Genomic DNA, 12,308 nt, shown 5'->3' with positions numbered 1-12,308 from the left:
TGGTTTCATTCAGTCACTGATGCTCTTTGGATAACTTTTGTTCAGCTCAAAGACATTTTTTTTTCTCTTGTTTCTATCCCAGGATGACCAGGTTTGCCTCCCTATGCAACTTCATTCCAATCCCTGTTGATTGTTCCATGGACTGCAGCAAGGAAAGCAGTATGCTTTCATAATATTCTGAAAGGATAATGTGGCTTTTTATTTAGCTGGAAGGCATTGCATTGTTGGCAGGTAGTATATATTTTCCATTTAAACCTATATAGTGATAGTCATGAAGTGTAAAAGTTAGTGAGCCCATGAGAGGAACCATGGGAACCAACTAAGACTGAACAAAAATCCCAACCCTTACCCAATCAAGCTTGAGACAAAACCTAGCAAAGGCAGAGGAGCATCTACCCGTACTGTATGTGGGATTTTCCCTACAGCCCTGTACCTGCAGGCTTAGATTTCATTCCTTTGGGTTTGGGAAACCTTGGCTCTCACCTTTCTTCACAACACATTCAAGCCATCACATCTCACAAACATTTTTGGAAGCAATTTGTACTCGGATGGCGTAGGACACGAAATGGAAAAGAGGCTGGATGTCTGTGTAATCCTAAAGCTGATTACTAATTTGTCACCCACATATCAGCTATCCCAGAATCATTAATCACCAAGAGTGGTACGTGACAGCTTCAGAGCTTTTATAAAAGGAAAGCTGGAAGTAGTTTTGCAGAGAACTGTAGGAGTTTATTTTTCTTCCAGCAAATTTTCCCCCTGTAAAATTGGTTCTGAATTCATCACCCACGCATGCTTTCCTGAATTTTAGTAACATCTTACATTTATTGGCATGAGGCTGAGGATAAGTTGGCTTTGTTTCTCCTCCCCTCTACCCCTGAGGACTTATTCTGTCCACAAGAAGTAATGGGCAAAAATGTTTAGCAGTGAGGATTGAAAGTTTAGCTCCTTATCTGGGAAAACAGGGGATGCCTGAAGTCATGGCAATGAAATCAGCTGAGAAAGCACACTTCCTCCTGAGCCAACGCTGAAGAGAACCACTGTTCTCTTCTGCTTCTCTGTGAAGCTGGAAAGGAAATATGCTAGCCAAGCTTTTCTGAACTTCCAAAATGGCCATTTCTGTTGCCTCTGCTGTCTCTGAGCAGTGAGCAAGCCCAGCAGCACCAGTAGGTAGCCTGGCTGTTTCTGGCTGCGTGGAACTAAGCTTGCCCACAGTCTGCCCTGTGTGAGACCTGGTAGGGTGTTGGTATCCCCAGTCCTCTGTGTTAATACAGATGAACAGAACTGAACTTGAACATTTCAAGTTCAAAACCTATGTGTCTTTCAATTTTCATAAATCCATCTCCACAGCCTTTGCACTGATTTACATGCCTATGCTTTTAAGGAAGACTGCGCTCCTGTTCCTGCCTACTGCTGTTTTCCTGGGTATTGTGCTGCCACAACTGGACTGTTTCTGCTCTTGGCTAACAAATCCTTTCAGATGCCAAAACAAACCTCCCCTGGGCTCCTGTGTATTCCTCCTAAGACCACTTAGTGTGCTTTGCCAGGCATTGTGCTACTGTATGTGCAGAATAAGCCTGCCCTGTCTCATCCCCTCCAGCTGCCACATCCTCCATGACTCCAGAGGCAAACTCTCCAGGCCTCTATGGTTTTCACCCCTACACAAATGTTTCCTTTTATCCCAGCCTCAATTTATTAAGGCAATACTGCCTGTACTCCCTATGCAGTATAGCCCAGTGTTGCACCATCTGCCTTTGAGAGGAGCAAGCAATGCCCCAAGAGACTGACTTACAATTATGTGATAGATATGTTTGGAAAATTTCATTTTATTACCATCATGGCTTTTGTATGTTTGAAAATTGGATTTAAAGTTTTTTTCCTCAGCAGTCATGGTGATGCCATTCAAATCATAAGCAGAAGCAGTAAGCCAGCTGACTTACAGAATCAGAAAATTCAAATGAAACCATGAATTGCTGAGGGAAATCTTGAGAGTGAAACATTTTTGGTATCTTATAAATATCTGTTTAACAGAACTTGTCTTCATTGTGCACCCACAGTCTTAAACTGTAGGCAAACATTAACAACCAGTCTTAACATCTCTGTGTTCAAACAGTGCCTTGGCTGCAAGTATTTTCTCAGTGAAAAAATACAGCCTTTTCTTTACAGGAGGTTCATTTAGATTAATGGGCCTTTCCAGTCACAAAATCTATAAAGCTGTTCTTTTCCATTATTTGTCTCTGAAGAATTTTTTGATAGAGTTTTCCTCAAGCAGGACAGGCTTTCCTAACACGTGACTGAAATGTTGTAGTGGTAAGGGAGAGGACATTCTCAAGCTGATCTACAGCTTGACTGACTTGTACATCTGCAGCACATCTGGCACATGTGGATGCCTCAGGTCAGAAGTGCCTGCACTGTAAAGTCCATGTATGTACCCACACCAGACAGTCCTCTGGCAGGGCTGCACCAGAACAGTGGTCTTCACTGCTATAGCATTTTTTCTCTATGACATCCCAGATGAATAGGAAAATTTCCTTCAGGAAAAACTCCTGCAAAGCTATAGCATTGCAGTCTTTTGGCTTTCTCTTTTAAAGAACCTGTATGACACTTGACAATGGCCATAAACACCAGCTCTTTAGGGTGTCTCTTGTGCATTATATATCAATATAGGATTTTCGTGGCAGGATCTAGATGTCTTATTAAAACCCCTAGAAGTAAACTCACACAAATACTAAATAAAATTTATTTGCATGGATCAAAAATCTCTATCACAATTTCTGTCAGTTCTATGAAGCTACATTTGGGATTAATTTGGCCCACTACAATTATTTTCACATCTGAACACATCATAAAATCTCTTTATAGAGATAAATTAAATAGGGAAGAGCAGCACAAAAATTATTTACTATAAATTATGAAATAAAACAAGATAGCAAAGTAATCTCTGCACAGATGAACCACTAAAATATAATTAGTGAGACTCTGCAAAAGGCGGAATATACCTGAAATAGCTTTAACACATCTTGAATAAGATATGATCTTGGCATGCTTTTAAAATCCCTCTTCAGCTCAACCAAAAAAAAGCAAGGCAAAAAGGCAAGGCAAGGCAAGGCAAAAGAAAAAAGAGCACGTCAGAGAGATAGATCTATATGATTGGAAAGCACAGAATATTACTAATAGGATTAGGAATCTTTCTATTATAGGTTGCTAGTGTGAAGGCAGTCCAGTAGCACTGTACCCTGAAGCAGTACAATTTCATATTTCAGATCAGATGATGAAGGATGGATGGCCAGATGGAAGGAAAGAATTGGAAGCCCAGGATTTAAAAGCATCATTGCCTAAGTTAGGCTGCCAAAACAATGACCTTATTTTCAAGTCATGAATCATGGCCAGTCTTACTGAATGGGGATCCTACCACTTCTCTGCAAACTCACTAAAATGGATTTGATTTAAGTTGCCTACTTACAAAAGCAGACAATAACTTAAAGTTGTATTGCCCATTTCCATAAAATGAAAAGTACTGGACCCTGGATAAAGAAATAAAGAGAAAGACTAATTCCAACCCCTGTAACTCTGTGCATCTCCACATTCTCTCCTTAAACACCCAATGACATCATCAGCATGGCAAACACTTAAATATGCCCCTCCCACTAGAACTTTACCAGAAGTTTATCAAAGTCATTTACATTTAAAAAGCACAACAGAAAAAAAAAAAAAAGAGGGTCTTATGATACATCCTGAAGGTAAAGTTTGTATAAATTGGACCTGTCAGCAGAGGCTGATCTCACCTGTCAAGGCAGCACACAGGAAACAGAAATCAAGTCTCAGGACGGAGATGTACTGAATGTTACAGACCAAAATGAACATGCTTGAATCGCAAATCAGAAGCCAGAGTGGCCAACAGAGAACAGTAAGAGCTACATAAGCCTCGTGTGTATCATACAACTAATTAAACATTCGGCCTTATTTTATTACTGGCTGGTGCTCACATAAACTTCTTAGTTTGGGAAGGCGACAGCAATCCGGTTTGGGATGGAGGGGGGCATCGGTGTATGCAATGAGAACCCACAACAGTTAATAAACGCTTTAGTCCCCTAGCTAAACAAAGATAGGATCTCTTGCCACAGCCATTACTTGAGACATGAGCCACTGGGAATTCAAGAGCACATCTGGGTGCTGAACTCTTTACAGAACAGCCGACACGCTCCTTCAGCCGAGAGATCGCACATGGCCCAGGAGGATCTGTCATGACACCTTCATCAGCCAATTCCACCTGCCTCATGCTGCAGGAGCACTACCTGCTTCCCCCTCCCATAGCCTGGCTCCAGGAATGCACAGCATTTACCTCCCTGACAGAGACTGTGCTACAAAGCTGAGCGTCGCAGAGAACAACATTGCTGCTTAAAACACACCACTGCTTCCTCTGCTGAGCCCTGCCCTGTTCGTAGGCAGCTGTGCTAGACTAGAAGGAAACGTATGGATAACCAATCCATAATGCCAGACTGACATGCTACAAAAAGTCAAGTGGTGGTGTGATGCCTTATGTCTGACTGGTGTCAAAATGTGTCAGCTGAGAGGCCAAAACAGTATCAGAATTGGTTTTCATGGAAAAGGCCATTACCAGCCACCAAGGAAACCCAGTTTCCGTATCTGTCCCATGCCTGTAACCATACTCAGTGAGCTCAAAGGAAAAAAAAACCCAATTGTTAAATAATGACAGAACAGCACTGTCATTACTTTGAGCTAAAATTAGTTATCCCAGAAAACGTGTTTGAAGATTAATGTTTTCACAGCACTCTGCAAATGCAAGGACTTACAAACTATACATCACAACAAAAGTACTCACAATGTTCCTCATGTGTTTCAACATTATTGTCAGGCGTGTGTTCTCGTAGGATATGACTAACTGTACTCCAGGCTTATGACCAGTTGACTGAGGACCTAAAAAAGGACAGATAGTTTGATTTTTTTTAGTTAACAGCTCAGAGGAAGTAGATTTGTAAAATACTGAAGTACATCCTAACTAATATATAAAAAGAATCTACTGCATGTTTAAATCAGGGATGAAATTAGGACACAGATAAGGGGTGGGATGGAAGAAAGTGGTCTGACATGCAGTGCTCATTTTCTTTCCTGCTTATGAACTGACAGTAAGATTTTTTTGTTTTCTAATTGCCATCAATCTGAAATTCAGTGGGAAATTTATGCTTGAGTGACAAATAATTGGGTTGGTTTTTTGGCAGTCATTGATGACACTATTCACTATTGATGCAATTCTCTTGTCTGGTTAAAAACACCAGATTTTTTTTCTTTTTTCAGTTCCCAAAAGAACGGAAACAAAAAAAAAAAGAAAAAAAAGGAAAGAAAAAAGAACAAGTTTCCTGACTAGTTCCAAAACAAATTAGAGAAACAACATCTGCATCTATCATATATAAATTCTCCCTTCCTCATTGTGTACTTTTACTGTTCCAGGTTGTTTTTCATGCAACCCATTGCCTTCACAGATTTTTCCACTAAAATGCACTTAAAGAGCTTGATTCCACTCCCACTGAAAAAAAAACATTTTTCATTTTCCAGGCGAGAAGGATCAGTCTCATAATGCAGAAGAAATGACTAAGCATGCCCTGTTCCATCTTTCTGCTGGAGGCACTGAGCCAGCTTGTCCTCACTGCCAAAAAGGTGTGTCCTTGAAGCTGGATAAGTAAGGTGGTTTACCTGCCCTGCAGGGACAGGAAAGAAAATACAGGTGCCTTTTACCACAGTAAACCAGGTAGTGGTGAACACAACCCCTCCTCAATATCTATCTGACCTTCTTATTTGGCAGTGTTTCTCCTGAGCAGGGTGGACATGAGCCATTTTAAACTACCTGGTCTGAGACCTGGGGTTCTCCCCACGTGGCCACAATCAAAGACAGTCCAGATACTGCCTGTGTGAAGTAGCCTGGTTTTATTTATGCAAACAGGGCTTCACTTAATTAGACCAAAGCTGTATTGCAACCAGTATTAGGTATTTACTGCACTTGAAAAAGTAAGAACTCAGTCCTGCTAACCTTATGACAAAACAGTGATGTCTCATGAGCTGGGCTCTGCTCTCCTGCCTCCCCATTAAAGTAGTTGAGCTTGAGACCTCAGTCAGAGAAGTCCTGCTCCCCTGCAAGCACCTTGGGATCAGTCACTGACTCACAGTCCTTAAACCCACCACAGGGTGAGATAATGACACGAGACAATATAGTAGCAATTAATTCTTTAAATGGAAACATATCTTCTAAGAAGCAGAAGGAATGAGAAAGGATGATGAAAATGAAAGAACAACCATCATGCACGAGGGTTGTGCGCTGTCAGCAAGAGGCTTTTAGGAGAGCATCAGGACTGTTGACCCTCAGCAGCAGGCAGGGTTCTCACATCTCCCTTCCAGCCTCAGCAGACACCTGTGCACTCTCTGTTGCACTCTTGGTCTCTCTGTCCCACACGTGCACCAGAGCTCTCACAGCCAGCACTGTGAGAGCAAGAAATCAAACTCCCCCTCCTCAGCCTCTCCTCTCAGAGGGGAACTTATAATGAATAAGCCACACTGGCTCTATTTTTCTGAAGAAACCAAATGTGTAACCTCTGGAGTGAACAGAGGCTAAAATAACCACTAAGCAGACAGAACGACAGTGGTGTCATGTACTAGTGACAGCCAGAGCACCAGTGCAATTGCCATTTATCTCAAGGAAAGGCACTCAAATGAATTAAAAATAACACACAAATGCCATAACATAATTTTTCCAGGCAGCCTGGATATCAGCACTTCTGAGTTTCTGATGTTTGGAATGGAATTTGAGAATATGAATCCATCTCCAATTTCTTCCCTTTAGAGATTATAAAAATACATTTTTAATCACATCCTAATTAAAGAAGGGCCTGAAATACTCTTGAAGAATTGAAATCTTACAAAGAAATCACTAAGCTGGGACTTAGAAGACTGAGTTGCAGCTCTTCGTTTGTTATTCTCCCTTATGAACCTTGACGAATCACTTGGCAAGACTGTACCTTATTTCATTTTCTTGTGGCATGCAAATAAGAACAGGGAGGGATAGGGAATGAAAACTCCATGAACCAGACAATGCTGAGTTTTTTCCAGGGTAAGAAGAAGCCCATAAAAATCAGTTCCTCCCCTCTTCATGCAAAGTCACTTTACCAGTTTTTTATTTTTTTTAAAGCTGTGAGTCCTTTTGCCTTTAAGCTGCAATAGGAAATGTAGAAACCTAGACCATTACACAGAGCATAACACAAGGGGAGTTGTGTTTTAGTGTAAGGGCACAATTCACTTGTGGGGCTCTGTTAATTTGTGAGTTGCAGTGACTCACCCTGAGCAGTTAAGCATTTCAGAGGCTAAATTACATCATCAGAATCCATCTGATCCCTGTGCCTTCCCCCTCCCACCAGCACTACCAGCACCTTTTTTTTGCATTACTTAAGTTTTCCAGTGTGGTGCTTATATCCAGTTAAGGAATTTCTCTGTGGGAATTGGCCATTTATTTATTTATTTATTTATTTATTTATTTATTTATTTTAAAATAACAAATGTAAATAAGTTTCTAACCAAGCTGAAATTCGTGAGAAACATGGGAGGGGAAAATGCATTTCTAGCTGAATATGTAAAATGAAGTCTGAAACAGACTCTATGGGATGATAACTACTAAAATATTTGCTCTTACTATGTGATAAATAGAGTATAAATGAAAAAAAAAATAAAAGGAAGAGAAAGAAAAAAAAAAGAGAGCATGGGAAATCTGATAAAAATGGAAGAAACATCTTTCACTTATAATAAAAATGAGTTACTCTTAGTTGGTATATTTTAGTTTTTCCCACACTCAGTGCTAAGTCATGGCCTCTCTGAAGTCCAGGTGATTTTAGCTTCAAATGATAATAGAATACACATACAATAATTACTTCTGATCTATCCAGTTTGGGCAGATGGACTTGAACTCAGGCCCTGCATTTTTAGGAAGTGTCATGCTCTACTTGCACTCCATTATAGACAGAGACCAAATGCTGCTCTGTTGTAGATACAGGACAAAGCTGCACTGACTACAGCTGAAGCAAGATTCCCCTCCCAGGGATTGATTTTCCCTCACTGGTGTCAATGCAAAAGCTGACAAACACCCAATGAGAACCCAAAAAACCTCAAACACTCTGCCAGTTTATAATCTCTTATCAAGTAACATAAACACGAGAAAACTGTGGGTCCTTTCATCTTTTCAAATGACAAAATTAAGGCAATTGGCTTTCAGATTTCTACTGAAGGTAAAATGATCTTCACAATGGTCAAGGATGCAGTTAGTTGTTTTCTTTATCTAGAAGGCCTTTTCTTGCATGTTGGAGACCTACCAGCTCCACATTCTATCATTTGTGCAATGTTTCCATTAGCAGCATTTTAAATTAAGCTCTGCATTACATTTTGCACAATGCATGAGGAATGGAAACAGCAAGGGAGATGCTACCAACAAAATCAATAGGGAAACTATAATTTAATAATACATTGCATTTCACACGTGAGCTGCAAAGCAATGTGGAAAAACTAATTAGCTAAGTGTCAACACACTGCCATTGGGGAGCTCAGTATTATTCTGTATTCTGCACCCTCAGATTTTTCTTAGACCTTTCTTCTGTTTTGACATCTGGCATCAAAGAGTACTGGAACCTGTTTGGTTTTCCAGGGCTAGGGTTGAATGCCCCAAGCCAACCATCTGCCTGCTTTAGCTGGGTTTACGAGCCTCCAATGTATCTGACTTCATATAGTCAGCTGTAAATACACTGACTATCTCAGTGGTTCTGTTCTCCAAGCCAACCAGAGGTACTTATGGCCAGCAAAAGAGTCCAAATGTGACTAAATCAGGAACACAACTTGTGGCAAAAGCTTTACATCAAGAATGAGCAACTTCAGAAGATCAAAACACTACATAATGTGAGCAAAACATCCTGTTCTCCTCAGGGACTCCTCATGAGGACTGTGATTCTGCATGGAGAGGAATATCATATTACAGTTCTCTTGGAAAGCTTGGATCTTCCTTTAGAAGGACACGGAGCCAGTCCCTCTTCTGTACTACAAGGACAGAAGCCACAGAAATCCATAAAAAGCCATGGAGCACTATGGAGAACTGGTCCTGGGCTGTACAATGTTATAACCCACAGCAAAACCAATACAGTCTGAATTATTAATATTTTCAGGAGATATAAACTCAAGAGAAAAACAAACAAGATTGATATAAAAATGTTTTTGATACATTTTCTTTCTCCTCTTTTTAAAAGGGCCTTTATGAAAGGCTGTCTGTGAAATCATTCCTGATATCTGCTTTATCTGCTCTCACTGCCTTGTAGTGAGCTTGGTATAATGAAATGTTGACAATATTCAGTATAATTCAGAATTCACCGCACTGGGAGCACTGATTCAGTATTCATGTCAAAATAAATTTAGCATTGATTTCTAATCTCTTCATCACCAGGAGCAAAGTACAAATTCATAAATTTTAATTTTTATTTTACTTTAGTAAGTGTAATTACCTACAACATTTATAAATTAAAGCAGAGTAAGAGAAAGATGCTGGTTTGATCAAAATTCATAACCTGTTCCTATTGGGCATTAATTTTATTTTATATTGATCCTAACTAAGAGACAGATTATTTGCTTGCATAAAGGCTAAGAGAGAAATCACCACATCCATGCAAAGCTACAGCCCATATTAAACCTGAGTTATTTTTCAAAACAGACTAATATTAAGACCCTCATAACCTTGGAAAGCAATGATATCTGTGGGGAAAGAACATACTTTTTTTCATGGTAATTACCTCTCTCTGGCAGGCTCTGCGAACTTAATTCCTCCCCAGACTGACTCTGGCATTACTACAGAGTTTACTTTTAAATCAAGACTTTCTGGGCACCCTCAGCAAGCAAGAGCCTCCAGGGCCACTGTGCTCTTCCCAGCAACTCCTTGTTTGCTACCTGGCAGCTTGGCATGATCAGCCACCTCCTGCCTTAGCTGGACTTGTGTCTTCTCTGGACAACAACTGCGTGCAAATGCCCTGCAGCAAAGATTTCAGTGAGCTCACTGGGGTATGGCAGCAGCCTAAGTCTGACAATCAGAAGAAGAATAGACAAACATATATGAAAATAATTTTTCAAGTGGGTGATTAGCACAAGTATGGCAGGTGTTCCTCTGATAGCTGAGGTAGCTCATTTACAGCTAAGCTCATCTTCTTCCACAATTCACTACAACTGACTGTCAACCCTTCCTTGCTGACCACAAGTGGTGCAGTACCCAGAGCAACTCAGCCCATGCTTCTTCTTCTCTGTTTTTACAAGGTCTAAGCTAATTGGGTCCTAATTTGGGCCCTGTGTGCTACTGGCATTCTATCTATTCTATTTATTCTAATAAATGATAGTGATCAATCTTCTGGGCTAAAGGGAGTTGGGGTTTTTGTAGTTTGGGGTTTGATCGTTATTTTCTCCCGTATTTGCCCTGAGTCTAGAACTGAAGCGTCCAAACTTTAAAGGGCAGAGTTCTTCAAAAGGAAAAAAAAAATCCCCCTGTAACCACACTGTTCAAGGCCAGAGATACATTTATCTTCCTTGCCCAGGATGTGACCCTCATCTCCACTAACTGTACAGTGAACAAGCAGATTGGGTTACCTGTCACATAGCTTTCTTCAAACACCCACTAAACACATTTTTGCCTCTGTTTCTTCATTCTCTTCCTTGATTTTGCTGTCACTGGCAGCAAAAATGAATGGCTTATCCTTCAGACTATATCAGCTCAGGACACCACAGGAGGAATTATGAGGCTGCAAGTTATTTCTCAGCTTTATCACAGACTCAGTTCATGCTTTTGCATAAGACTTTTACATCTAGATGTTCTGTAATAATTAGGCACCTAAATATTGGTGAAATGTCAAAATTCTTCCAAAGACCAGGGACTTTAACTCCCTTGTGCCTCAGCTCACTCTCACATCTGTATATCTTTGGTTAAAGATGGCTACAGAGAGATGTAGCCCACCATGGACCCAGACTACGTGTTCCATTTGAACTCTGGTTTGGATTTTATGTGATGAGATTTAGCCTTTTATGTCCTTAACACCTAGGACATCTTTGCATTATCTCCTTGATCCTTTGTAAAAGTTAGAGCAACCATTAGTAATTTTCAATAGTCATAATGGGTTTAATATGATAATGGCATGCCCTAATCAAATAAACTCTACACATGGGGAATCTTCTGAAGGCTGAGAAGAAAAAATGGGATTTATTTTGTTCTGATGGATTAAAAAAAATGGTCTCAGCAAAAGAGATAATGAAACCTTGGTCTGCAGAGGGATTAAATTAACTTAATGGACATGCAAACTAACTATGCAGAGATACTCGCGCTCCTTTCTGAAATGTGGAAAACTGGCGATCTTGGAAACTATCCTATCACTTGGAGCACATAGCAACCAGCTGAATTGTTGTGGTGCAGAGTGCAGCTGCAGACTTCTTTACGAGATTTTATTTTGCCTAAAACTGACTATGGAAGATTATTTTCAGTGCAGAACTAAGGCAATGGAAGACAATAAACATTCACAGTTTACTTTTTATAGTTTATGCTTTGGCTCTTAATGCTGTAATGTCAGAAATTAGATTAAATTAGGTACTGGACAGAAGAGGAAAATGGGTTAAGTGTTTACAAAGGCTAAGGGAATAGTGCAGCATCTCATTCAGCAAGAAGTGAATTACTACTGTCATTAATAATGTATGCCTAAGCATTAGCATAATGTTCTCTTATTTACCTGCTCCACTCATGGCGAAAATTGCCTTAGAAGTCACCCCTGATTTTCTTCGCTTGTGCAGGCACACATTGTGCTTTGTCATGACTCACATCCTTTCCTCCAAATTCTTCTACGAATATTTTGTTTTGTAGAACAAGAATCCTGCCACAGTTTGTGTAAATAAACTTTTGCTTTGCATACAGGCATGTTTATTCAAAAAGAAATGAAGCAAGGCTGAGGGGAATATGCAAAAGAGAAAGAAAGCTACAGGTGACATTACTAACACATTTTCAGAGACCTTGAGAAATTAGGAATTATTTGATGGTATCTTTATGTCCTAAAAAAAATAAATAAAGGTGCCTAAATACTTTAGGCTCACCTTTGCTTTACTGTATTTAATATTATTAAAGAAGTCCTTCTTAGGAAAAAAAAAAAGATGGGTAATCCACATACCTAAGGTCACAGACGATGAATCTTCTGCCAAGGTATTTTTGGACCAATTCAGGAAGAAGCTGAGTACAAGCTCATTCTGAAAGA

At 40.0% G+C, this 12,308-nt stretch overlaps 1 protein-coding gene across 1 annotated transcript in view; it reads right to left on the bottom strand.

Moving 5' to 3' along the window:
* The window catches only part of PIK3C2G (phosphatidylinositol-4-phosphate 3-kinase catalytic subunit type 2 gamma), a 199,402-nt gene that overhangs the window by 17,928 nt on the left and 169,166 nt on the right, over positions 1-12,308 (bottom strand). Inside the window, exons 30-31 of the mRNA XM_064654387.1 lie at positions 12,225-12,300; positions 4,841-4,935 (exon numbers count right to left, since the gene is read on the bottom strand). Coding sequence (XP_064510457.1) covers positions 4,841-4,935; positions 12,225-12,300 — 171 coding nt within the window. The remainder of the gene's footprint in view (positions 1-4,840; positions 4,936-12,224; positions 12,301-12,308) is intronic.

Source organism: Pseudopipra pipra, chromosome 5 (assembly GCF_036250125.1).
Source record: "Pseudopipra pipra isolate bDixPip1 chromosome 5, bDixPip1.hap1, whole genome shotgun sequence".
Classification (NCBI taxonomy): Eukaryota; Metazoa; Chordata; class Aves; order Passeriformes; family Pipridae; genus Pseudopipra; species Pseudopipra pipra.
The sequence above is the reverse complement of the archived record's forward strand: the minus strand, read 5'-3'. Positions and strand labels throughout refer to the sequence as shown.